Source organism: Nipponia nippon, unplaced genomic scaffold (assembly GCF_047370975.1).
Source record: "Nipponia nippon isolate SJK-2023a ecotype South Korea unplaced genomic scaffold, ASM4737097v1 scaffold_4, whole genome shotgun sequence".
In the NCBI taxonomy this organism is placed as follows: domain Eukaryota; kingdom Metazoa; phylum Chordata; class Aves; order Pelecaniformes; family Threskiornithidae; genus Nipponia; species Nipponia nippon.
Window position 1 is genome coordinate 96,747,851 of NW_028262358.1, and position 25,781 is coordinate 96,773,631.

The 25,781-nt window shown below is 35.6% G+C and overlaps 1 protein-coding gene across 1 annotated transcript in view; it reads left to right on the forward strand.

Annotated features, from left to right (window-relative positions):
• The window catches only part of EYS (EGF-like photoreceptor maintenance factor), a 923,675-nt gene that overhangs the window by 332,012 nt on the left and 565,882 nt on the right, over window positions 1-25,781 (forward strand). The window contains exon 22 of the mRNA XM_087776394.1: window positions 22,606-22,727. Within this exon, the coding sequence (XP_087632520.1) occupies window positions 22,606-22,727 (122 nt within the window). The remainder of the gene's footprint in view (window positions 1-22,605; window positions 22,728-25,781) is intronic.

Here is a 25,781-nt window from a genome sequence, read left to right on the forward strand (position 1 = left end):
TTATTAAACATTCCTGATAAAGGTCTAAGTAAGTAATAGTTTTCACTGTAGTAAGAAACATTTTGCCAGTCCTTTGTAAACTGGTGTGAAATCTTGGATTTACATGCATGTAGAAATAATTCAATTGTTCAGTCAAACTGATAGATCAAAATAATAGCATGAGAGAATATGAGAATGGTTGAAAGGCTGTAGTGTTATCACTGTAAAAGAACGAGTTGCAGTCCTCAGTAACTGAGGAAAAGGGGTGAAGATTTCTGCACTCGCTGTATAAGTAATGAATAAAAATAGAATAATACTGAAAGATATAAACAGTAAAATATTTTACCAAAAAAGCTAGTAAACAGTAAGTAAAAAAAAAACCCTTTGGAATATTAGCCTCTGTCTGTGCTTATGGTAAGGCAGGGTTTATACAGAGTAATTTGCAAATTCTTCTAAAAAAAGTTAAAATAATTAATTCAATGTATTGTGTAAAGTTGAGATGTTGTCCCTCGTAATTTTTATAAGATCAGATGGAGCATGTAGTGTATATAACATAAAACATTATTTGGGGGTATTTGCATTAAAAAAAAAATGTAATAGTAGCTTCACAGTAGCTCTGACTTCAGTTTTTGCTTGTACTGTTCTGTATGTCAAAATATAATGCAAATCCTGTCACTTTAGTGTATATGTATATCCATGCAGCAAATTGTAATAGATGCTTCTTCAGAGCTTTGTTTCTGGAAGCTATTATTTCTATGTACTTATCACATAGTAAATTAAAAAATATAAACTGTAGGTAAAGTTATAGTTGTGTAACAGTGCTTTTATTGCACTCCCATATCCTCTCTATCACTACTTGATTTAAAACAGTTATTTCCCTTTCAATAAAATGTAATGTTATGGAAATGAGCTCTCCAATACAATAACAGAAGATACTGTCAATTTGAATCTAAAGAAGCAATGATTACTTGTTTGGTTTCTGTTTTTAAAGTGGCAGAAAAAAAGGAGTCATAACAAGGTGAAATTCAGTCATTCAGGTCTTTTAGGAACTTACATTTTGTGTTGTAGGGAAGGTTTATGTGAAGGATGGAGAGACAGTACTATTAAATTTTTTTTTTTACAGAAAAAATATTCAGAGTTGACAGGAGGTCTACTCCACAGACCATATTTCAAGAGCATAACCCACAAGTAGGTTAGCTCATTACATAAATTGTGAAAGGAGGATTAATTAGAAGGAACTCTGGCATTGAGAACTAAGATACAAAGTGGTAGTTAACTGTTAACAATTTATATTACCCAAAAATAAATTAGTCAGGTCTTTGGACTAACCTAAGATGATTTCCTAAATTTGTCATCCACCCTTAATTTCCATTTAAAACAGAATCTCCTGTACTTTCTGCTAAACAGGGAGAAGAAAAAGAATCATGTCCAAAACTTATAATTTATTTTAGAACATCGAGAGACACGCAAGGCATGATGAAGTAACTGAGCTTCAGGAGGCTCTTCCTCCTAGCTGATGATAGCAGGTGGTCTGACACTTGAAATGAGAATAAAGACTAGATAGGCCTGTACCAATGAAAAATTTCCAGATTTCTGTGGGAGTGGAAATTCTCTAAGGTCTCAATAAAGCAAACAAGCTCTGCCACTGAAATTGGTCTGAAAGAGTACCTTGGTTTAACTAAAGGTCAGACCACATACCATGAATGACATACAGTACATAACCAGCAATAAGCTCTTAACAGTTCCCAGGTCACATAAATTCAACTTGAGTTGTACGTGACTTAAACTTATGCATTGACTTCACTGAGAGAATCCACGTGCTGAAATTGTGAATGTGCTGTTTGACAAATCAGTTTCAGATTACCAATTACGGATCTGAGAAAAGAGCTATACAGCAGCTGGAGTTCACTTAAGAAACTAGCAACCGCAGCAGTACTTCTGCAAAGTACTACTGCTAATACAACTCACTGTGCTTCCCTGAAGATCTGACTTGCCACCCCTGATATATTTCACGTTACACCTATATTTAGTTAAAAAAATGAACAGTGTCTTCATAGTCCTTCAACAAAAGTTTTTTAAGATCTAGTGAAATAACTCCCTCCTCTGCCTTGTACTACAGAGCTAGTGGATGTAGCAGTACACAGACTGAAAACTTAGTCATTATGAGGTGTACTCCATTATGCTCTAATAAGTCCATTTGAGTCAAAGACATCTGAATGCACAAAATTTACTATTGTTTTACTGCCTTAGGATAATGTCCTTAATATTGATCCATGGAATTATACATTGCTTGGATAAAGTGATTATGATGTCTTATGCCTTACTCAGCTAATTGAACGTTGAACTCAGCAAACAAGCATCAACTTTCCATTTATTTATTTATTACATTTTTTTTAAATGCTTTAATTTGTTTTTTTGAAAAAAATTGCAGACATATATTAAAATTCTTAGCTTTAACCAACAATGTCAGTAAATACCATAGGAGTGAAAGCCTTTTATCGTCTTTTTCATAAACTGAATTTGAAATACTCTACAGAACTGAATAAAACCATTACAAAGTGGAGGAAAGGAAGATTAAGAGGAAGTTAAAGATGGGCTTTCCAATGAGACTTGTGAACAGATGGCAAATCAATGCGATAAAGATACAGGAAGGTGGTCCCAGATGGTGTGCTGTAAGTTCTGCCAGCAGCGAGGAGGCTGGACAGAGAAAATCAGCAACAGCAGGGAAAGAAGTTCACAACATAAGGAACAGGCTGGAAAACTGTGGCCTGTTTGTGGAAAGCATAACCCTAAATTCAATTTTTACATGATATAGAGACTAACATTTTGTTTGAGGCAGGATATGAAGTGTTTGTATCTTCGAAAACATTAAAAGACTGGCAGTGGTATTATAGAGACTTGGGACTATAGAGATTGCTTGACTCACAAGGAAGAGAATTCTACACAAGAGGATTTAGCTGCAGAGAAGGGGATACTGTAAATTGTCTGTATTTAGTAGATTTATAGAGCAGAAGGTCACAGAAGGGTATGGGTCCACAAGGAAATTACTCTGAAATAAGTTAAATGGTGAAATTTATAGGTCATCAATCAGTCTTTGAAAACTGCCCACATACATGTCTTTACCATACAGCACACAAGAATTAAATTTATTTTTCAGTAAAAGGATGACGAACTAATCCATTTACTGTGGGATAAGTCTGAGCATCAGGACAATTACTGAAAAGAAGCTCTCAGACAGTAATTTCACACCCCAATTTTTATTGCAATAAGTCATTGTCTCTAAAGTCAAGCCAGATGATTCTGGGTAGGAATTTCTAAGCCTCATCTACACCCTATTCTGAGAACATCATTGCTCATTTTCTCATGATGTATTTTTGTGACATTTGTTATCAAAGAAGTTAAGTATCTTGCAAATATTTACTTTTTAATTTAAAACACATATTCTATTGGCTTCAGTTGCAGGTGCTGAGTGTTCAGCAGTTCTGAAAATCACACCTTAAGCTGAAAATTCAGAAAAAAATAAAAGGAGGAATTTATTTCTATGTATAAAAGATACTTGCTACGCTAAACCAACTTCAGCTAAAGTATGATTTATTTTAATTTCCTTAGGGCAACATTCAACTGAACCCATGAAACTAACTCTTCTTTCCTGGTTTCCTTCTTTATTCTAAGTACAAGTGAACAGAAACAAACATATTTCCTGTTACTGCACCTCTAGAGCAGACAAGTTTCCTCATGCTCCCTTATGCACTGAATGAAGTGATGGAAAATTATTTAATCCATGTAGGTAAAGACACTTTCATGGTATTTAGGTGAAGAGGGGCTAAATCTAATAAATCATTAAAAAAAATTAGTTCTGGCATTTCCTAAGTTTTGAGTGTATATGATTTAGCAACTCTTGCATTTTCATTTTAGCATACATTTTTATACAAAATAAATGTAATGGATCCAAATCATTACATGGATGGGTTTTGGTACGGAAACCATTTTCTGTCATCCATATAGTAGGTTTTTTTACCTCTTAAACGTGAGCAGATGCCATGTATATTTGCAGTGAGCCCTGGCCTTGCTCTGCTCCCACTGTAGCTGACAGAAAAATTGTTGTTGACTTCAGAGCTCCACCAGCCAAGTATATTTTAATTTCAGGATCAGCTTTTTGTGTAGTGGCAGATACTTGATGTATATTACCCCTTGCCAAGCAAATCTTTTACCTTCTTTATGAAAAAAAAAAAAAAAAAAAAAAAAGTCCAGAATATTATCCATAGATTATCTTCTTCACAACTCATTACTAGTTGGAGAGCATTAGGTGTGCTCTTGAAGCACATCTTCTGGTTCAATTTCTTTCAACAGTAATCTGGTTTGTGTGCACTGAGACCACTGTGTGATGTGAGGCAAAGCACAGTTAAGTGAGGACTATTGAGAAATTCATGTCAAAAGCATAGTCCTGATCTAAACTAAAACACTAATGAGTCTGAACTTTATGGACCCTGAGAAACATATGAACACATGGTCATTTTTAAGTTACTTGGGCCAATAGATTCATAAAGGACAAGTCTTCTGAAACAGCAGTTTGTGATCTCAGTACGGACAACAGCTTGGAAATCTCTGGCTTTAAGTCTGTCCCTCATTAGTCAGCTGAGATGCTCAAATTATGTGTAAGTGTACTGATTGCCTATAAATGTTCTCCATATGTTTGTCTGGTTTTGTGCCCACTAGAAAATCAGTGGTCCATTTAATGGAGCCAGCCAAAATGTGCCAAGTGATTGAAATAATTTAACTCTTACTGGTCCGTAACAGTGCATCTCATACCAGTTCACATGTGGCAAACACAAATGAAACTCAGCATTCACACTTCCAAAAATTCTGCTTATTGTCCCAAGCCCTAAAAGACATCAGAGCAAGGAGACTAAATTTAGACAGTTCTTACTGACAATCTGCCTGTTGGCAGAGGTATACTACGGAACTGAATTGAACAATGAAGGAACCAGCTAGTTGTTAGCACTGCACTGGCAGATACCAAAGAAAGTGCATTTTCTTTTAAAGGTGAATAGCTAGATGCTTTACATAGCTTCGCTCTGTGACAAGCTTGACTTATATCTCAGTGTCACATCTGTCTCGATGTAGTTCAGTTAGTGATATGAAATAGAAGCCTAGTGAGGAGGTATTTCCAGTTGCTTAATTCTGAGTACTGAAGACAAAGATATTTTGTTTCTTAATATATCTGTTTCTTGATGCACTGGGCACTGAGTAGTGTTCAAAACCTTGCTATTCCAGTTTCACTCAAATTCAGTCACTGAGATATAGAAATACTGAAGAAAAAAAAGAAGATTATTGATGGAGGATTGCAAAAGTTTCCAACTGGTCTGGTTTCTTGTAGTTTATGAGTACACAAACTGCTCTACCTTAATTACAGCACAATTGTATGAGACATTCCTAAAATGAATAACTCTGATACCTACCAGTACTATATACTTCCCTTGTCTCATGTTCTTGCTATGTTATGTCTGAAATGTCCTTTGAAACAAGTATCTGCACTTTACAGTCTTTGTAGAACAATTTTAGGATCTGCAAAACTGTTAGTAATTTCTCATTTAAGATTCATGTTAGAAGATGATTTCTGATTTTCATGTTTGAAGACACTAACAGAATATATAAAGTACTTTTAAAAATCAGCTGAGAAATGTTAATCTTCAAATTAGCTTACTCCAAAAATACATATATAGTGTAAGAAATTGACAGTTTCAAATATTACTCTTTTTTTTTCTTTTGTTAGGAGAAACAACTGGGTATTTTGTACAGCATAGCAAAACACAATACAATTTTTGGTTTACTCTGTTGCCACTTGCTGGTTAGCTATCCATCTGGGATGACTGTCACTAAATGAGTACTAAAGAAGTCCAAGCCTGGAAAGCACCTGCAGGGAAAAGTCCCAGTGCTATACAGAACAATAATGTACATTCTGCATGTGTGCACACAGGGGAAAGACACAAAAAGCACATCAAAGAGTCTGGCATTTTCATTTTCCCAAAACTAAAGTGATTTTATTACCTAGGCAACATTCCCAGTCTTCTCTGGCTGTGGACATATGCTTTTTAGTCATGTTTTAATAGTTGCTTCATGCTTGAGGAATGAACAACAATTGAGACGCTGTTTTTTACATGCTTTAAATATGCCAATTTCATTAATAAGAGTAATTATGAACAGTGGGCTAAATACACCTTCCCACAGTATATATGACTCTAGAAACTCAGTTCCTCTTTCTCCTCAGCCTTCATTATGTACACCTGTAGCTTCCAAGTTCCCAGCTTTACCTTACTTCTGTTGGTTTTGGCTGTATTCCCAAATGATTTACAATTCATACCTTCCAGACTGTCAGGTTTTCTCCGCTAAATCTTTGTACACTAAAAAATCCACACTATTTCTATTAGTATCTGTACACATTTCATTAAGGGAGCTAAATAATTCTTGTGAGTTTGTTCTACAGAATACTGACTTGTAGCTGACCGAGGGGAAGGAAAGGAAATGTGTGAAAGAAACAAGCTTTTTAGCCTCATCTTTTAGCAATAAAAACATCCCTTTGGCAGAGAAGACTTTGGGGGCAAATTATAAGAGTAACCAAAGCTTTCAGCATTATGAAGAACGAATCAAGAAGTGAACTAAGACAACCACCAGTTCAGTAGGAATTTCTGGAGTCTCCATTCCCAGCTGCTCTGCATGATACAAGTGGCAGATGCAGAAAAGTAATGTGGGTTTAGACAAAAACAAATTATGAATAAATGCATATCAAGGAAAAAAAGAATCAGAAATGTATTTTAAAACTGGGTAATTAATAAACAAGAGTTAAGTTTGATATAATACTAGTTTTGATCCAGTTCAAGTGTACTGAATCTCATGTATGCTAATCTAAGAAAACCCAGACTTCTACAAAGTTTTAGGCTTTCCTCCTCTGTCTTTACTGAATATATCTCCTCCTTATAACAGCTGTCTAAATCTTCTCCTATTTTTTTTAATTGCCCTGATTATTTTGCTGTTACTGTCAGATGTACTATTTTTTTCTCTTCCTTATGGTATACTAGATTTTCAAACCCAAGATGTCCTTCTATTTCTAAACTGGCAGGTAAACAGAACACACATCAAACTTACTCAAGTTTTATTTAGCAAGGGTATATCAGAGTATCTTTGTTATATATTTTGTGTCTCTAACCTGTAGGTGAGAGAAAAATGCACTGCCAACTTAATTTCTGTGAAAATATCATTCCCCAGAAACAGAAAAGTCACAGCAATGCTTACATGGTTATAACTGAGACTCTGTATATTGGGAATGTCCCCTGGCCATTGTTACTCCTGAACTGTGCCTCCGAAGTGTCTGAAAGCGCACTAGCTGTCCCAGGCAGGAGGCATTCTAGGGACCAGACCATTCTGATGACTTAATGGTGGAAATTATCAAGTTTCAGTGCTGGGACACTGTCCATGTCCTGGCGCTCTTTAACCCACCAGCATAGACATAGCTGTTACTTCAGAGTAGTTCAAAGTCACTAGTGGGGCAATGATGTGAAAAAAATACATCTTTGTTCCACTGCATTGCTCTTGTTTAAAATTTCAAAGTCAATAGAAGGATGGAGGAAAAAGAGGAAGCTGCTTCTTTTAGGAAGATGTTAAAAAAATTAACTGTAATTATCAGTGAGATTGAAGCTACAAGAATTTTTTTAATATAGTAACTAGTAATTGTTTCATTTGAATGCTTAGAGATACTCTCTTCCTCTTCTAGGATCATTAAAACAGCAAAGAAAGTCTTATCATCCTAAGTCATTATGTGATTGTCTTACCTGTAGCATTAAAACCACACATGTATGCAGAAGTGAATTTAGCAGGCAGATTATGAGCTTCTCCCCTCCCCCAAAAATCTGAAACCTGTTCCCGTGAGATAACTCAAGCAGCTGCATCTCCTCCACCCTTGTCTGCACTGCCCTTGGGTTACCAAATTTTATTTACCATTTTACTAGAAACCCAGGTTTTCTCTGATTGAATCATGTGTTGAGGGAAGAAAGAGAAGAGCAAACAATTAGTCCAGTTTGCTCTTTTTTGTTATTTCACACTGTTCTTGCTTGGAATAATGACAGCCACTTCCTCTTTCATCCTGTCTCTAGCAATTTTCACACTTCTTGACCCTACTTCTAGACTTGATTCTTGTGTTGGTCACATACCCCTAATGCATACCACTGCTTTATTCTTACGTACAGAATCTTTAAAATTCAATTCTGTACTGTCCTGTATAATGTCACAATTTATTCTTATGAACGTAAGTCCCTCCTGTTTGGCTTTTTAGGCATTTAGATGGCAAATGAGCTTCTTTCTTCCTTCTCCTAAATATATCTGTGCTTTTCATGAGGAAAAGAGTACACAGAAGGAAGATTGATGTATTTCTGGAAAAAATTACACATGAGCACAAAGTCATTGTCTCCTACAAAGATTCTGTGTGTGTATGTGTACAGTTACTTTTTATTATTCAGTAATTGCTTACTAACAGATTGGTCATTCTGAAAAAAAATATTTTTTAATTTAAAAAACTTATTTTTTTAAAATTTTAGATAAAGATCCCAGTCTGCTTCTCATCTTCATTTTTAAATGAAGAGAATTACAAATTAAGCGTTTGTATTCTAAATAAGCACCATCCTGTTTGCCTTATAAAATTGAGACCTCCTTCCTCATCTATTATTGAGTACAATGGCAGCAACTAATCCAGAATAGTGCTTCTGCTGGCTTTTTCCATACATATCGGTAAACAAATATTTTTTATTCGTGTTCACAGTATGCATGTTTAATGAAATACCAAAACAGCAAGATGCTCTGCTGCACTTCATTATCTCATGATTTCTCAATGTACAGAATGTTACAGAGCTCTGCTTTGTTTTCTTCTGCTGTATTATCTTTCAAAAGATTATACACACAGTATGCAAATGAAAATAAGAGCAGGAGCAATTCTTGAAACCATTTTTATTTTTAAAGTAACTTTCAACATTCAGCATTTTTAAGCAGTGATATTTTCTAGCTCTTTATACACTTTGCAGAAACAATTATTTAATTGGAGAAAAATAACTTATTTACATTTGTATTTTAAATAATTCTGCAACTATCCACTGACTTTATAAAATATCTGATTCAAAGAAGCTGGTCCGATTTTTTCCCACTAAGTTTCAGTCTTGAATTTCCACCCCTCTATCCCTTACCTTCAGCTCTTGGTATAAAACAGCCTGTCCCTGCCTTCTTTAGGCCTATACTGGCCTGTGAGTTGTTACTAATGGGAAAGTAAGTCAAACCCTTTCCATGCTGCAGTAAATTGACTCCGCTTTGATGGCAAGTGAAATCCAAGAAAAAATTCTTACCCTTGCCTTCTACAGTGTCCCAGATGTATGCTTCACTTTTTAGAGAGCTCGGCCTCAATTCTGGATCAGCAGTATAAAATAATTGGTCCTTATTAAGCTTCTGTCTCAATAATGGAATAATCCAGTATGGGACTCAACTTACTCAGTTTTCACTATATAACCAGAGGGCTAAGGGCTTTGGGCATTTTAAGACATGCTTGTATACTGATACTATGCTTTTTAAAAGAAAATACTAAAGCTTTCTGTTAAAGTTAAGGAAAGAGAAAGGAAAAAAAAAAAAAACAAACAACTATGCCCAGTATAATATTAATTTAATATCAAAAGTTAAATTAAATCATATGCTGTTGCCTGAACTTAAAGTTTTACTTTCCTCTGGGCATATAATCAAAGTGAGATATCCAAACACAGAATTTAGCAAGATATATGAAATAAAAAGAATTTGAAATCTAATTTTTTTAGATGACAGATAAGTGTCTGCTTTGTTGTATCTCAACATCCTTAATGAAATATTTTAACACACTATTTTGAAACTATATAGTTACAAATGAGTGGAATGAGTTTCAGCAAGCAATGCCTACCAAAGTTTTGTAGAAGGAAGCCCCTGACATTGGTTACTATGCTTTGGAAATGATGAAGCAGAAAATTTTTGAGAATTCCTGAAAAACAACTAATTTGTGAGAATAATATTCAATGGTAATATACTCTTTGCATAACTTCTATTTGAGACTGCACTGAGAGAATTTTCTGTTTTCTCTTTGTTTAACCAAATGGAGTTGTTGTATATGCAACATGTTTATATTTTCCAGATATTAGCATCTTAAAATTATTTCACATAGCATTGCTGTACCTCAGGAACAAAGAAAGATGACACTGTAGGTGAAAAAGGGAGAGTAGTGATCTTGCATGTGTGTCTTGACAAACCGTGGTTCTAAATTTATGTGCCTGAGATGGCTGCCACTACATCATTGCGATCTCCTAAGTCCAGAGTTCTCACACTGCTCTTGCAGCTTTTTTCTTCCAACCTGCAGAAAACCCATTTCTCCACAGCATCCCTCAATTCACAATTTGACCCATTAACAGAAGATGACCAAATTAGATTTGCTAAAGATCTACAAATGCTAATAAAGATTGCTTGCTTAGTCAGAGGTTATGTCCTTCCATGCTCTCATTGCTCCGAATCTTCAGTTCCCTATCTGACTTTCCTATCCTATTCTGCTACTGCTTTCCCCCATTTAAAGCTCCCTAAGTCAGTACATCCCTCCAGGGTCCACCACTGTCTCCTCATATTCCTATCATCAGTTTTGCTCTTCAGCCTTTTTTTTTTCTGTTGGCTTATAGTAACGTTTGCTATTGTCCCATTAGCTGCAATGGCTGCACAAATCCACACCTTTGTCCTGTTACTGGCAGGGCCTGGGTAGGATTCTGTAAGTAGAAAAAAAGGATGCATCTTTAGTGGTGGAGAGAGAAGGAGGGAGAATAAAGAAAGAGAGAGTCAGTGGCCTCATGATGACACAACTGCAATTACACAGATGATAGGAAAAGAAGAAATGTAATTTATCACATTTGTAGACAAATTTCAGACACAAATAATCTTTTTGTGGCTCGTTGATGAGATTGCCTGTCTCATCAATATGCTGCTGAAATCCCAAGAATGAAGAAAAGCCCTAACCATGCACCCATATCATAAATTGTAACAGATTTAATAAATATGGGTAGTGGGTACGGTGCTTGCAATACCATTAAAAGGTGTGGAGCCTCATGAAGTCCTGTAGGCAAGCACCCTCAATATTCAGAAATTGAACTTCATTAGAGTAATAAGAGGCAAACTCCAGGAAGGCCCACAACATGCAAATTACAAAAGATTTTCCTTAATAAGATCAAGCTCTCCCAGGGAGTGGAAATGAGACAGAAAAAGTTATACCTAAGATTAAATATTTTTACAGCCTTACAAGATTGGAATGAAAGTCTTTAAATTTGCTGCTATCAAACAGAGAGAAAAGCCATTTCTTTCTCTCATATGAAATATGAGCTAACAGGTAAAGAGTTGTTAACCTCTACCATACCAAATATAGATAGAACCATAAAATCCCAAGTCATTATTTCTTAAAGCATAACTTCCCTAAGCTCACAGTGTAATCTAATTACAGCACAAATTATTGATGGTTTTATCGCTTCATCCTAAATACTATTAAAATTCATTTTAACTATGTGTTAGGAAAACAGAAAGAGGGGAAGACAGTTCTTAACATTTGAATGTAAAGAATTAAGTTAGGATTTTATTGTAAGAATACTCCTATTCCCTTTTCTCTTATCTGTATAAATGTTTCATAATGGAAATCCCTTCTTAATAGTTCTTTAATATGCTAATAAATCTAGAATTAACTTGCATTTTTCAGGAAAAAGAGAAAAAGGTTGTTAAAGTCTGGAGCTGCTGCTGCTGCTAAAATCATGTTCTGATTTTCAAGACAAAGTAAGACAAACACATTCAGAAGAAGAGCCGAAAAACTTGAGACTGGAAAAAGTTTCTAAAAATGATGGGGGTTGGTCATGATGCTATTGCTCAGTTTACCTAGTCTGTCTCCAATTTCACAGTTCCCTTTTCTCTTTCTCTCTTCCTTCTAGTAAACTGTATCATTAAAATGGTGACAACCGTTAATTAATTAAAATGGATCTCAGTATTAACTTTTGTGCCCTGGTTTACAGCCTCTTTAGTCATATTTTAATTGACATACAAATTTTAGAAGAAGTCTCAAAAGTAAACTCTCACTGATTCTTCAATTAAATAATTTGGTTTTCAAAAGAGTACTTGTCTGACTTTTGGTGACCTATTTATAAATCATTTTATGTAACAAGTGAATTAGACTGTTGGACACAATTTGTGCCTTTCCCAGAAAGTACTGATTCCTATAACAAGCCACTCTGAGACCGTAAGTATTACTTCTAGAAATTCTCTTGCAATCAGAAACTGCTACGAATTTTTTACTTGTGAATGCAGCTATCACTAGGTGACTGCTAAACAGACTCTTCCAAGTTCTTAGTGTATGAACCAATTTCAGGTGTGCATTATCAGACAGCCATGTACTCTTAGTTTTGGTAATTCAAGACTGAGAGTGAAGGAACAGCGAAAAGAGCACTGAGATTTAGTTTCCAACACAGAGGACACGTATTAAATACAAACATCTGCACCACTGTGTTACTTTTTGTCCTGGGATAAGTTCTAGAAACTTGTGCTGCATTTAGTGATTCAGAATCTGGGGACACTGGAATTCCCCTTTTGTGGAACCCAAACCACCTGGCTCCAGGCACCCACTGGCCTTCCAGGAGCTGCAGCGCTGGGCTCGGAATGGCAAAACTCTCGGCAATAAAGATGCTGAACTTTCTTATAAAGGCATGCACAGCGCTACCCGGACATTAGTAACAATCTAGCTGTATGAGCTAAAGACATGGGGGAGTTTCCACCAGACTTTAAACTTCTGTGCACATTGATCTAATTAAAAAAGCAAAGAATGATGACACAGCTCTGAAGACGAGCACAGTCAATCCCCAGGAGCTGCAAATTCAGTCCCAGGTGAACGTGGATCCATGTTCTCATTCTTTCAAATACCTGACTGCCAATGCACACCTTGTTTATCTCTGTATTGGTACACCTATAGGATCTCCTGTTGGTTTATGCTCTGAGCTTTGCATCTTCATTTGCATGCTCATAACCTAACACTAGCACCACCTATTTTATTTGAAAATATACCCCATAGGTAACTACTGCACCTCAGTTGAGGGCTGCTACCAGACACCAGCCTCAGCTGCTGCTGGCAGGAGCACTCATCACTCACAGACTTTGAGCCAAACGATGCCGTTTGAGAGCACACCGACAGCGCGGGAACTAACTGCGCCCCGTTGTGAAAGCACTTTCAGTCACAGATTTAACGTTAACGACCGACCCTGCCCGCGGCGGGGGAGACGGGACAGCCTGGGAGAGAAGCCGGGTGGGTCAGGGTAAGAGTTCGCCACACAACGTCCCTGCCCTGCGGCGTTGGGAGTGGAGGAAGGCGATACAGCGCGGAAGGAGGTGAGGCGGCTCACGGCAGCACTCCCAGCCACGCGGGCCGCTCCCTTCCTCGTCGCCATTAGAGACCTGAAGCGCTCCACCCGCCTCCGCGGAGCTGCCTCTGCCGGCTCTCTCCCTCAGCGACCACAGCTCCTGTCAGTCATAGGAGCAGAGAGGGAATACCCGGTTCTGATTGGCTCAAGTTCCCGCGGCGTCTAGTGATTGGCTGCCGTGCGCGGGTGCTCCCCGCCTGTCCCTCTGGAAGGTTCTCTGCGGGGTGGCAAGTGTCGCCATTAGCGTGTAGTCACAGGGAAGTCGTCTGAGGGTCAGTAGGGTTTAACCAGTGCTCGCTTTGTACCAGGCTGCCACCCTACACAAGCAAATTTTCTCGGTCCTTTAAAAGGAAACAAGCAAGCAGATCCTTTCAGTGAGAGCAAAGAGCTGTTCTGGATTGCTGTGAGGTACTGAAATGCAGAATCAGCGTGTGACCAGCCAGCCGGTGTGCTTTTAGTTTCAGAGACAATGGGATAAATTTAATGTCATGAGAATTTAATACTGATGAAGAAGGTTATGGTTAATTGAGGTTGATCAGGTCTCATTTTGTCACAAAAAGTTTGGGTTTGTCTTTTTTCTAATGTTTTGCTTCTTGATCGTTGTTGTCATGTTCTTAGGCCAGGTCGTACTTCCCCCTGCCCCCCACCTTCTCCCATTCTCATAATTTGGTTTTCATAGGTTCCCAGTTGCTGTGTTAAACCAATTTCCTTTGTCCAATCCAGAGGTTCTGTCAGCCATGTTATGTCCATTGCTAGAGCTGGTCCTTGTATCATTCAGTTTGGAGAATGACATCACTTTCGTAATTTCACAGCTTGTGTGTACGATTTTGAAACCCTCTTATTCTAGTCTATTGTAATATTGAATGAAATTGAATGAAATGTCTTTAAGCATACATATTAATACTGGACTAGGTTGAATAAAATTTGTTTATTAAAGAGTCATGTTTTCTGCCTTGATCCTTGTCCATTAGCCGTCTAGCTGGTTGGTTTTATGCCAGCTATACTTAGAGCAGGGCACAAGTGCCTAGGTTTGGCACTTCCAAAAACTTACCTCTTTGTATTAGATATAGAGGCAGCACATTAATTTGTAATGTGATTTGTTATATGGAAATGCTCTATAAATTTAAAGTAGGGATGAGTGAAAGTTCAAAAGAGGAAACTTGACATCAAATAATTCTGTGAATGTCTGGGTGCTTCTCAGGATATTTGGGTTGAAGTATTTTCAGAACAGCCAGTTTCTTTAACTTTCCCCTACTTTTGAGCCTGAGGTTGGCAAAAATGGCACTTTGTGGTATTTGAAGTGTAGTGATGTGATAATGGTAGTATGCTTAAGATCTAAATTTGAATCAGCTATTATGTTAAGGTACCAGATAGCTTTGTTTTATGGAAAACAGTAGTTGTTCTGCTGCTTTTTCTTACTTTATTTTAAAAGCTACCAGCAGCAACACCAGGTTTGGAATTCAGAAGCAAAATGTTATTTCTGTCTTGTCAGTACCTAGACTATTCTTCTGGAATATCACAGTTAACTTCTATAGCTCTCATGTTACCTGAGATCTAGGGGCAAACTGAAAGCTCTGGACAAGCTTTTAGGTGGGTCGAGTTCCTGTTGGTACTTCTGCTTAACAGGAATGTGTTTATGACCTTTCACTATTCATTGAACAATTGAGCTAAACGTCAAACCAGATATACTGATCAAAGGCTGATACTCAAATGTCTGTCACTAGCTGGACTAGTTATTTGGTTTATTTTGCACAAACAACTTAAAGCTGTTGTTTTTCATTAGTTTTCCTGTGCTATTCAGTACCTGTCATGTTGAAGGTGATTTCTTTGACACATTTCCTAGTAAGCTCTCTAGGAGAGGAAGGAAAGTATAAATAGAATAAATGGCAGAGGTCAAGAAATAGATTATTTTTTGTCTCTATCACCAATTATTAATGTGTGAGATCTCAAACTGACTTTGGTTTGTTGTCATAAAATTACTTCTAATCTGATTAGATTAGGCCTGTACTTAGAATTACATTTCTAAAAACAATAAAAAAATACCAATAAAAACTTATTTTTTCCCCAGAAATCCTTCAGCTTTCCTAAGAAGAATCTTTCCCAATTTGCAGCAACAATTCTCAAACACTTTGACTGTCACAATTGTTTATTTTGGTGATTGTTCTTGTATATTTCTTAGGATCTTCTAATGCTTGTATTTCTTACAGTGTCTCCTGGAACAACATTTTAAAATTACTAGAAAGCTATAAGATCACAGAGGCATGGATTTGTTATTGAGTATTTTTCCTTTTTCTGCAAACCTAACACATAATTTTTAATATTGGCCATGCTCAGATGGAAAACCTGTGTCAATATGAGTAAAAGCCATGTTGCATGCTTGTATGCCTCAGCATGTTATGGATGAATCTCCACAAAGAAAACTAACCCCAACAAGATTTGCATTGGACTATGACAACTGTCATATCTAAGCAGTGATGGAAATAATTGATTAAATTCTAAAGGCATTTGTTTGCAATGGGAACATGAAATCTAAAATAATTGGAAGAGAAGTCTGTTGCTAGCATTAGTCATGATTTAATTTTAAGAGCACTGAACTTTCAGCGGAGTATTGTATTTTTACAAATGTGTCACTTTAAAATGATTACTATCAAAAGCAGCAATGATAATGAATTTATTAGCAAAGCTACCATTTTATGAAATGGTAGCGTATAAAGACATGCAGTGCAAATAACTAGTATTCCCATTTAAGATCATTTTCCTTGTGGTCACAAATTACAGTACAGTGCAGTTAGAGTTGTAAATATGAAACATGTCTAGATACCAGCCATATTTTAAGCTGGAGCCTGCCTTGAATGAAAATGTAAACTTCTCTTTCTACTGGTATGCTGTTGAAATAAGATAAAAATCGTACTTTTTGCACATATTTATTAAATGCATTTAATATACACAGATATAGAAATATTACAATGTAAGGCAAAACTCATTACAACTCATCAAACTTTGCCTGTACTAGCTGTTTTAAATATGCTCCTTCTTGCTAATTTAACTAATTCATTATTTAAAAGGTTGGAAATATAAGCGAATTAAAAACGTTCTTTGTTTCTCCTGTAAGCCTTGCTTAAAATTTAAATGAAAGAAATTCTGTTTTATCCTTGATATCAGATAATTTATAATTTGTAATAACTTAGGTTTATTAGAATATTAGAATATAAGTAGGTTTGGAAGGACAAATAAATACATTGGTCAGCATTCTTAACGTCAAACTGTTTAGGGAAGGATATATGAATAAAAATAGAGAGTAGAAAAGCTTTTGAAAATCCGTAATGCTATCTCAACTTCTGTCAATAGCTAGTACTTAATATTAAGTTATTTATCCTTGTATTTCACATTTTTCTGTGCTTAGTTCAAAAATCACATAGGCTTTGTAACTTACGTAGCAAAATAGGAAAAACCCTTTTTTTTAATAAAGTAACACATAAGGATATGACAGCTAATTATTCTAATAGTAAGATTCAGTAACTGATTTTGATGATTTTTAAATAGTGGTTTTATCAGAACCATTCGGTTGTTGTAGCACTGTTTAGGAATTAGACTTTTTATTGTAATTTTTCTACACTTCTGAATCCATGTTTCATACTTTTTTCACCTTAGTCTTTCATGTTGCTTATTATGATTGTTCATGCAATTAATATCAGTATTAATAAACACATTGCAAACCTCATAGCACTTACCTCCAAAAAGTTTTTCTTTGCCATGAGTTAGACAGTCTGACTCGATCTATTATGGAGTTATTAACTAGTATTATAGCAAGCCACATATTTCTTTCAGACTAGGAAGAACAGGGCCAATTGCAGATTTTCTTCATGCCTCAGAAGGCAATTTTCTTTCACTTGTGGAGCAACACTATTAATGCATTCACTGTTCCAACATGCTGTGAAGAACAGGTAAATAATTCATCACCAGAAGACTGAAAGGTAGTGTAGTTGCTGGGCCTTCACTCTGCATAGATCTTGTTTTAGCTTGGTTTTCTTTAGTAAAAGTTAAATAAGGGTTGAACGAGCTGAAGATAGGTATAGTTATAGGTATAGTTATATATACATGTATATATAAAAAACAGGTAATAGTTTTTTTTTTTTAAATAACCTTGCTTATTTAGGATATAAATACAAACAGACTTGCATAATGAAAACAATATAATCATAAAAAAAATGGGAATAACCTAGTTTTGTTAGTGAATATGTATGGTTATGTAAATGGATAAATGAATAATAACTTAAAAGTGAAGCCTTAGAGTAGCAACTTGGAAAAGACCCTTAAATTAACAAAAAAAGGCTGCATAAATAATGTTAGGAACTCAATATGGTTTAGAGCAATTGCAAATATGATTTCACAGATGCTTACATTTTTATGTTCACATTTATTTCACAAGGTTAAATGAACTGCTGTTAGCACTAACAAAATTAAGTTGCGTGAAGGTTTTCTGTAGGAAAAAGCCCTGCTTCCAACAGAACAGAATTTTGTGATGAAAAGTTTTCTGTAGAGACAAAAAGACCATCATTTTTCAGGAGGAAAAAAAAAGTCTCAAAGGCAAACCTGGGTTTTCTTGCTGGAATACATCTCCCATTATGTGCCAATGAGAAGTAGTCTTATGATATGCTTATCCTATTTGACCTTAATGGAAAAAGAGTTGCACCACAAGAAATGTGGTCTCGCAGAACAACTCAGAACACATGGAATAACAGGAGATTTCTACATTTCCATTTGTATGTTTCAGTTTCCAGGCAAGGTATTTTTTGTCCTTTCTGTTTACCAAAAAATTAAAAACTGTAACACCCCCCCCACTTCAAAATGCCCCAACTCCATAGTATCTTTAAAAATGAAATTACTTCCATTCAAATTTTGCTGTAGATGTGGAAAAAGAACCTGGAGTATATCGCTGTATGGTAAAAATTCTGCTCAACCTACACATGCAAAGTACAGGCTTGAAGATGTACCATGTTCATAATTCAGATCCTTGTTGTATGTGATGAACCTTTGTCATTGTAGTTTCTATTTGCCAGATGTTCAGCTGCCATTTTCCAGTAAAGTAACATTGACTGGGACTTAAGGAAATGATTAATTCTTCATTTACAGTGTTGGAGAAGGGAAAATATGCAAATGCTCTTAACACTTTTTGACCACGCACACAGTTAATTGGATAAAGACATGCTAGTGTGCATATATGGTTCTGGGTATGTATGCAGGAGATTAAAAAAATAACAGTTTTTGGACCTGTGTATAGCTGGTAAAACCCACTCTTCTTCTAAATGCTGTGCTATATACTGTGCAAGGGAAAGTTATGTACAAGAAATAACTATGGTGTTATTTATGCATTTATTGTGTTCTTTAGAGGACAAGCAAAAGACGATTTGGAGGAACTCAAAGGTACCACGTATTTTAATGTGTCTATAATGGATAGTAATACATAATTACAATAAATGAAGGGGAAGAAATACATAAATAGGTGTCAAATCCTATTCTTTCAGTCTCTTGCTTGATTCACTGCATACTGTCCACCATGCCGCTTCTTGTCATTTTATGTTGTTCAGTGTATATTGTGCCCTGACTGACAGTCCCACCTCTCTCAGCCTTTCCTCATACGAGAGACGTGCCAGTATTTAAATAACATTAGTGGCCCTTCGCTGGACTCACTCCAGTAACTCTCTTTCTGTCTTGTACTGAGTAGCCTGGAACAGGGCACAGTCTCCCACGTGTGGCTTCACCAGTGATGAGCAGAAGGGAAGGATTGCCTCCCTCTGCCTGCTGGGAACACTCCTCCTAATGTGGTTGAGTGGTTGAGTCTCCATCCCTGGAGGTATTTAAAGAACGGGCAGACGTGGTGCTCGAGAACATGGTATAGTGATGAACTTGGCAGTGATAGGTTAACGGTTGGACTCAATGATCTTAAGGGTCTTTTCCAACCTTAACGATTCTATGATTCTAGTGCAGCCCAGGAGGCTATTGGCCGCCTTTGCTGCAAGGGTGCATTGCTGGCTAGTGTTCAACTTAGTGTCCACCAGGGCCCCCAGGTCCTTCTGTGCGAAGTCTTGTATCTATCGATACCTTTTTTATCTACCTATACTTATATATATAATTTATTGTAACATAGTACCATCAGTTACTGTAAATCTACACAGAGATGAAATATTATATGACTTTTTAGTTTACATATCCTGCACCTACACGATACACATATATGTGAGTAATGTTTTGTGCTTGATGTGAGAGTCCTCACGTAATGAGAAATCTGCAAAGCATAGAATTTCAGTAGCTGATTGATAGATGTTTTTAGTGAGACCAGAAAAAATACTGCTGCTTTCTAAACAAAACTGTTGGCAGCCTCCTTTCAGTTCTAATTTTGTCATCCATTTCTGTCAAGAGTTTTTTGGAAGTAAGTTGTTACCTCACATTCCTGGTTTATGTGAAAACCTAACCTGACAATAGAACAGTTTTTAAGAGGTGTCTAATAGTTACTTGAGGGTATGGATTAGTAGTCCCCATTTTTGCCTTTTGTGTTTGTAGCATTGTTTTTTTTTTTCCATGCTAATACTTGTTTTCATGGCACTGACAAATATGCAAAGAATTGAGGAAATCTCAGGAAAACTTTCCAATTCATTAAAGTATTTAATAACTAATTTGGGTGTGGCTGTGATGTAATAGAAAACATTAACATGTGGGCTAGTAATGTAATTTGTCTCAGTGTATTTTCTTTTTTCTTTCCTTGGCACAATTCCCAGAAAATTATTTTCTCTTTCCAAGTTTGTCTCTCAGTATTTTATTTAAAAAATACAAAATATTTTAACAAAATCTTTGTGTCTCCTGTATTAACCTTTGATTTACTGTCACTTCAAATAGTACCCACTTCTTGGACTCATGCTGCCAATTTTCTGCTCTCTTCACAGAGAATATTTTGCAGTTCTTGAGCCTGAGTTCAGGAGTACAGAGAAGTAACAGTAAATTATCAATTAAGCTTTTTTTTTTCTTTTTTAACAGATGGAGTCCACAGGTTGCAAGTTGTATTTAGTTGCATGGAATAGCTTTGCCTATGTAAAACACAGAGGACAAAATGTTACTTTCCTTTTTTGACTAGAATACATAGTTAACTCATTAGTATATACTGAGGTTATCTTGAGTGTCCAACCTGCTTTCACGCAATTATTATCTTTCTGTTGTCTTAGTTTGCTCTGTAAATAAGGTACTGACATTTAGCATTTGTCAGAGCTCTCTCAACTTAGAAAGATAGCCTTCAGTTTTATTTTCTGGCTTTTAAGATATGTCTCAATGGGTTCAGAAAATCCATGTTACAGAAATCATGGGTGTGTCCCAAGCAAGCATAGCATCTGTGTTAGTCAACATGAGCACAAAACAAATGGGAAAAATATGAACCACAAATATGCTATGTACAAATTGGTTGGCACAAAAGTTGATTTGACCAGCTATAGTAGATTATGCATGTAAATAATTTAAGTACTGGCAACAGTGGAGCTGCTCAACACTATATGACACCTCAGGACAATCATGCTGAGCTTGACTTTAAACCTTTAACTTCCTTTCTTTTTTATTTTGTTATCTTTGTTCCAATAAAAATACTCTAAGCTTTTAATTTGGCAGGAGGTGGTATGATCACAGAAAGGTCTGGGACAATTGCCCAATATGCATTTCCTTCAGAGTTCTGAAGCTTATTATAATTTTCAACTGTATTAGGAAATTAAATAACTTCTCTTTACTGTTAATGTAAAAGTTCGTAGCCCATATCTCTTTGAAACACAGTCATCTCTGTCTGTTTCCAAAGTGCAGATTCAGTAACAAAACAGCTAAAACGCAGCAATATGATTTGCAGACTGTAAACACCTGTAGATGCCACATTTGGTCATCATGCTATGGAAGTTTATTTACGCACTCAGCTTTTAAAAAATCTCCTAAACTTTTTTTGCTGTCTGTTAATGCCTTCCAACTTACATGGATTTTAATAGGCTTTAAAATCTACCCTGAAGGCTGTTGCAATGTTTAGCAAGTAATGAAATAATTCACATTAGTCATGCTTACCATTAAAGGGTTTCCTGAGTTTTGGTAGAAAGAACCCTTGTTAAAAGCAAGCATGTTACAAAAGAAGCAATTAAATCTTCTGCTGAAGAGAAGTGTTTGCATTGCTGCCCCTCTCTAATTAATAATCAATTCAGCAGATGTTCACCTTTCTCTTTTTTTTTTTTTTTTGGTAGAACATAGGAAAAAGATTCTTTATGCTTTTCACTTCTGTGAGACTATGTCAAACACCCCATTGCACGCAGATACTGGATAATTTTGAAGCTGGAGATATTGGAATGTGGTTACAATTTGGTATAATAGCTTTGCAGTGTGATGACAAATGTCCTGTAATATATGTCACTTTGAAGTGGATATACACACTGCTGAAGTTTTATTCAGTTTAATCAGTCAGAAATTTTGCACTCACAACACCTGATCATTAGTACATTTAATACTGTCACCAAAGAGCTAGAAGACTTGTATTTGTGCTATCTGGATTACTACATGATGCACCGTGTATTCTAATACACTGTATAGGAGACAGTATTTGTCATGTGATGAGTTGACTAGTACTGCTTAATTAAGATACTGATACACAGTTTCATATTAAAGGTGTTAAACACTTAGGATAGCTATATAATCCTGAGAATTTCCATAATAAATTATTTTATATTGAGTTCTGTTTAGACTGCATGCTGAACAGTACAACTCAGATGATTGTAAATACCTGTGTTTTAGACATGTCAGTGTAATATCTAAACAAAGTAGCTTTATAGAAGAGAGAATATCTTGTCTTAGAAAAACTTGGAGGAGGGAGGAAGAGATAGTAAAGGATTTGGGGTACGCAAGTTGATTATACAGAAAGGCAGATAATAAGTAGTGTTGCATACTTACCTCATATCCTCTTTTTTATCATATTAGTAGGTCAAACTATTGCTATATTTATAAAAATTTCAAGTTTTGAAATGGTGAAGCACCTGTTAGAAGACAAAAATGCACAAAAATCAGTAATAATACCTGTTGTAATTGTATTAAAAATACAAAAAGTAACAGATTATTTATTTTACTTAATACATTACAGAGATACCAATGCGTTTGCTTGCCTGGATGGGAAGGAACATTTTGTGAATATGAATCAAATGAATGTAATTCAGACCCTTGTATAAACAACGGCACCTGCATGGATCTTTTCAACAGCTATCGGTAAGTGTTGCATCTTCTCACTATATGATGATGTTCCAGGAATGACAGACATGCATCTAGTTATTCTTTCATTTCTCAGCTTGGGGAATGGAATGTTATTACACAAAGACGAGCAAACAGCTTGTGTCATGGATACACTGCTTCACTGCACATTCATTTGAAGTCAGCAGACATAATTAATCGTAGATGGAAAATTAAAAAAATGCATCAATTCAAAACGCTTAGCAAGTAACCTGATCTGGAACTGTATTTTGTCAAAGAAAATACAGGATCTCTTTCTGACACATATGCCCTGTAAGCACGGGACATGCTTTAAGAATAAAAGTAGTGGGAGTGGACATAGTTGTACAATCTTAGATGATGAGATTATATCTTTGCTGCCACCTTGTGGCTTAAAATGACAGCAAAATAGTAATTTAACTAAAATTTACAGCCACAGCGGGAGAAAGCATGAGGATTTGACAGTAACCATAATATTTTTAACTCAAACCCCAATCTTTATTTCATGCATGCATTTATGATTTAAAATTTATTTTATTCCAGTATTATGAGGATAAGGACTCTGTAAACAATCTAGCAATGGGGTTCTGGTATTTGTAGCCAGGGTTTACTTATATTATGATGTCAATACTAGAACACTCCTGTATCTGAATGTAAACTTTTAATAGATACTGATATAGCTGCATAAAGAACACAGTATAATGACTGTACACAGTACACAGTCTAGTTCTTGTGCAATAATTATATTCCTGATAATATAGCCAATAATCAGAAAGAAAACCTACCACAGTAGAAAACAAACAATTCCCCAAATAGCCAAAGATAAATTTAACTAAGTTAATATATATAATATAATACATAATATAATTTTTGCATTAGTTTATGTTCAGAATTTAACTGAAATACTTCGCGTTATCCTAGACCTGCATTTACATATAATATTAGATGTGTTATTTTGGTAATTTTTTTTTAAGCCCAGTAACAGAAAAAGAAGAGTCTAGTGAGGTTGAGAAAATCTGTTAAAATATTTTTAATTGCTTTTTTCACTTTTTTAAGTCTGTTGGGACATGAAACTATTTGTTAAACATTTTTTTATTTTTGTAGTTCTTATTTTTATGAAGTTTGTAGTTCTTTGTATTTTACTCACAAAAAATAATTTCATAACTGCATAGTGTTTATGTCTGATTAGCTCTTACATTATGGCAATTTGAATGCTTACATGATATAATGGATTGTATAGGCAAATGTACAGTTTCACCATCCTCAAGGACGATTCTAGGTTCCTGAATATTTTGCAACCATGTATCATTACCTGTCCTTATGTTTTACCTATTTTTTCAGCCTCTGGAAGCATTATATATATATTGCAGAACGTAACGTGGCTTTCTCTGATTTTATTCATAGCTGAGTCAACTACGTGTGAGCAAATCCAAGGACTCCCTATTGTTTAATGAGAAAAAAAATGCTCAAAAAGTAGTTTTTCTGGATTTGGTAAATACTGAACTGTTACAGAAAATGTTTACAAGAGAATTGGTTTGAACTGTAAGCACCACACATTTTCCCTCAGAGCTATTTGTCCTAGTTCATATAACAGCAGGAAAATAAGACACATCATTGAGTCATCATATACAAGGGTCATGATAAGCCAAACAAAACCAACTTCTTCAGAGAATACCTGTAGTTGAAACTGGGAGTCTAAGACTTGGCAACCCCAAGGAAAATTAGTCTAGACCAATTATTTTGTTGTATAATCTAAAGCAATTTCATTTCAATCATGAGAGTTGTCCTAGTTTATACTCACAGATGTTAAGACATTCTGCTTTTTTTCCACAATTAATCTTACTTGATATCAAAAAAGCATTGGTTTCTATTACCTCTTTTAACAGTTTTCTCTTAAAAACTACAGCAACAAGTCGAAGTGTTCATCTTGTGGTAGCTAAGCAGTAGCAGTGACTAGTATCCAATCCTGAGGACATCTAGCCGTATCTTTGAAGTCAAACATAGTCTTTAGAACAGCATACCTGGATTTTAACTGCCTAATAGAAAAGGTCATTAGCATTCTTGAGCTGTGCCTAGGTATTGTTTTGGACAAGCACTGGTTGGTCTGGAGCAAAGTCAGGCCGGGAACTGCTCTGAGAATGCAACAGTGATAGAGAATGCAGTTTCCTTGCCTGTGGCCATGTTCTGGGAGTGTTTATTTTCCTGATGTAAGTTTAGCTGCTCGCAGGTCAGAATTTTCTGAATTTCTTTGAAGTTGGCCACGCCACTGCTGGTGCTTGATATCACTTCTAATGTAAATTAATGTAAAGGATAGATAACATTATCTTTCTTTTATGGCTTGGTAATACTCATTAGTTTACTTTCTCTTAAGTATTTGCAGATCTATCTGAAAACAGCAGTTCTTGAAAAACTAGGTAATTTATTGTGCAACAGCATAAAAATTATATTTTTGTACAGAAAGAAAACAGAAAAGAATATAATAGAAAAGGAAATATTTTTGTACCAAGTTTCAAATCTGTAATAATGAGACTAATAATAAAACCCATAATTACTAATTAAAAATGTCTCTTTTAAGTTCACTTATTTATCTGGCACTATTCATTTTTGAACCTTGATAGGAAAACTTGCTGCCAAAACTGAAGGATCAACAAGTGTGGCAGAATGGAATGCTTTTCTTTATGTATTCCATCATAGGAAAATAAATCACATGCCAACAGGGCGATAAAAAAAAAGCCTTCTTGGTTGCATACTTTTATTTTAAAAAATCAGAATAAGAAATTTGGAATAAGAAAGATGCTGAATCGATGGTTAAGCTTGAATTGGTAGATGTGAATAATTGGTTACATAATTCCTGTTTCATTCCAGTTAATTTTTGTTCAGCTGATAAACTAGGAAATTCCTTTTTCTTTCTTCTTACTTTTCAGTTTGGCACATGGCACAGCAAAGAAATGAATTTAGAGTAGTTTCGTGCATATATTTCCAGTACCCTGTGAACCTCACTCTAATTCTCACGATAGCATAGTCTCTCAAATTATGTCTCTGAACGTTTACAGA